The 1966-nt window shown below is 42.3% G+C and overlaps 1 protein-coding gene across 1 annotated transcript in view; it reads right to left on the bottom strand.

The window, feature by feature from the left end:
- slc2a2 (solute carrier family 2 member 2) overlaps nt 1–1827 on the bottom strand; it is a gene marked incomplete at its 5' end in the record, with an annotated part of 12460 nt that extends 10633 nt beyond the window's left edge. The window contains 3 exon segments of the mRNA XM_014030960.1: nt 1190–1305; nt 1393–1517; nt 1622–1827. Coding sequence (XP_013886414.1) covers nt 1190–1305; nt 1393–1517; nt 1622–1827 — 447 coding nt within the window.
- Between the last annotated feature and the right edge of the window lie 139 nt (nt 1828–1966).

Raw genomic sequence — 1966 nt, forward strand, 5'->3', positions numbered from 1 at the left:
TGTTTTGTTGACCTGATATAAATGTTTATCATCCAAAATTAGTTGGGGGCACAGGTCTCTGCTACTGTTATTTTGTGGGTCAAAAGCTGAAAAGTTTGGGAACCACTGCACTTTGGTTCCCAAAGKTGGGCTTGGGACCCAATTATGGGTCATGAATGGGATGAATGGGATCTCCAGAAATCAATTTAAAGCGTAATAAAATAATTGCTGATATAATTGTTACAAAAACACAAAATAAGTAAAAATAAGTATTTTATTTGTGTAGAAGCTGTTTAGATTGTCAAAAAGCCTGTGTTTTTAGGGTTATTAATGAAGTTTATGTACTCAGACCAGTAATATTTGAGGTCACAAGTTTTTGCCATGGATATTTTGAGGGTCAGAAGATAAAAAGTTTGGGAACCACTGCTCTAGAGAAATGTCTGTACTCAAAGGAGAAGGTTGAAAGTCAACACTGGATGCTCGGGATCTCCAAGACCTCAGGTCTGATTCTGTTCTGGACATCATCTCATGGGTTCAGGGACACTTCCACAGATCATTGTTTTGAAACACAGTTTGCTGTGCCATCCACAAATGATTGTTAAAGCTCTATTATGCAAAAAAATAATAAAAATAAAAATCAATAAACCATATCCAGAAATGACGCCATCATTTCTGGACCAAAGCTCTTTTAAAATGAACTGAGGTAAAGAGGAAAACTGTTCTGTGGTCGAACAAAACCAAACTTTAAATTTGTTTTAGAAATCATGAACGCCACATCCCCTGAACTAAAAAGGAGATGGATCATCCAATCAGTTATCGGCACATAGTTCAAAACCCTGCCTCTCTTATGGTGTGGGGGTGCATTAGTGCCTATGACACTGGCAGAGTACACATCTGAAACAACTTGTGTTTCCATCCAGATGCCTTTGTGTGAAGGTTTTGTGTTGAGGACTGTCAAACAGATCAGACTCCTGCAATTTTTCTCTAATTCTTAGTCATGTATAGTGTTTACAATGTTTTATTGTGGATAAACTGTTGGTTTCTGCATTTTGCAAATCATTGCATCCTTTTTAGGTACAATTTAAACTAAAGCCCAACTTTTCTAGAACTGAGGTTGTATAAGTATGTCTACTGTATGTCTGTGTGTGTGTGTGTGTGTGTGTGTGTGTGTGTGTGTGTGTGTGTGTGTGTGTGTGTGTGTGTGTCTCACCTGGCTGATTAGGATCCCAATAACAGTAGCCAACTGGTGTATAGTTCCCAGAGCCCCTCTGTAGGCTTTGGGTGCTATCTCTCCAATGTACATCGGCACTAATCCAGATGTCAGCCCTGACACACAGAATCGAAATGATTTTATTCTTTCAACCCTGCAGCTGCAGTCCTACACAGGCGACGAGGACACATGAGTTCATGTACCACAGTAGAAGCCCATGACTGCACGGCCTGAGATGACCATGATGTGAGGTTTCCACATCCTGCAGAGACCCATCAACAGTCCGGCAGCGACGGCCAGAACGTTGATCATCAGCATCCCCTTCACCCTGCGGAGCAGAGAAGCGGAGAGGTGCGTGTCTGACAGCAGGTCGTGAGCCATGGCGTTTAGTCTGCACTGACTGCAGTTTACCTTTGTTCTCCCTTTTCTCACCTGCCTTTCAAGTCTCCTACAAACCCCACCAGGAAGGAGGACACCATGCCGCCGATGGAGAAGATGGCCACTGACAGGGACCAGTACATGACCACAGAGGGGTGTTTCCCAGTCTCTGAGGAACTCATGTCCTCTGTGTCATTTACTGAGGAGTCAGACCTCTCAGACCACACACCCAGGGACCGGGCATAGTGCTTTTCAATGATCTGGAACACACAGATGGTTAACAGGAAATACAGAGGAGCTGTGGAGAGCTGTCAGCATATCTATCTATCTATCTATCTATCTATCTATCTATCTATCTATCTATCTATCTATCTATCTATCTATCTATCTATCTATCTA

The sequence above is a fragment of the Austrofundulus limnaeus genome, unplaced genomic scaffold (assembly GCF_001266775.1).
Source record: "Austrofundulus limnaeus strain Quisiro unplaced genomic scaffold, Austrofundulus_limnaeus-1.0 Scaffold1149, whole genome shotgun sequence".
NCBI lineage: Eukaryota > Metazoa > Chordata > Actinopteri > Cyprinodontiformes > Rivulidae > Austrofundulus > Austrofundulus limnaeus.